This window comes from Opisthorchis viverrini, assembly GCF_000715545.1.
Source record: "Opisthorchis viverrini unplaced genomic scaffold opera_v5_16, whole genome shotgun sequence".
NCBI classification, from domain to species: domain Eukaryota; kingdom Metazoa; phylum Platyhelminthes; class Trematoda; order Opisthorchiida; family Opisthorchiidae; genus Opisthorchis; species Opisthorchis viverrini.
In genome coordinates this window covers 57,065-57,554 of record NW_008751672.1, presented here as the reverse complement: position 1 = coordinate 57,554, position 490 = coordinate 57,065, and the positions used below count along the sequence as shown (strand labels likewise).

The window sequence follows — 490 nt, the reverse complement described above, 5'->3', positions numbered from 1 at the left end:
CACATATGCAAAGAAGTGCAGCACTTTGACGTTAAAGTTTCCATTTCGCCCGCAGGGGTTTTTCAGAAAAATGCATTCTGCGTTTAGCCGCTGGCATCTAGTGGTGGTTTCGACAGCAGTCTTTCGGATCTTCTCGGAATGGAAACTTCAGGCTCTTCACAGGTTGTGTGTTCTTCAGATACGTTTTGTTCAGATACCATAAGATCATCTACAAAGGACTCATTAGTATTTGAAACAGCAGGAGTGCCGTTAACAGACTGACCTCTGGTAGTGACCTCAACCTGGTCAATGTGTCTCCGATGACAAGAGAGATCATCCAAATCGAGAATTGTGACCATTCGTTTGCCATTTGATGAAAGCACTATTCCTGTTGCGGGTCGTAAATCATTACCCTTGAAAAATGTGACATCAGCCGTTTTGGCACAGTCAAGACTCGTACGCAACGAACGAGATTTAAATAGAAGCGCGGGACTCTTCCCAGTAACGGAAT

The 490-nt window shown here is 44.5% G+C and overlaps 1 protein-coding gene across 1 annotated transcript in view; it reads right to left on the bottom strand.

Annotated features, from left to right (window-relative positions):
• T265_01457 (hypothetical protein) overlaps positions 1–490 on the bottom strand; it is a gene marked incomplete at both ends in the record, with an annotated part of 9,733 nt that overhangs the window by 6,906 nt on the left and 2,337 nt on the right. The window contains one exon of the mRNA XM_009165498.1: positions 161–432. Coding sequence (XP_009163762.1) covers positions 161–432 — 272 coding nt within the window. The remainder of the gene's footprint in view (positions 1–160; positions 433–490) is intronic.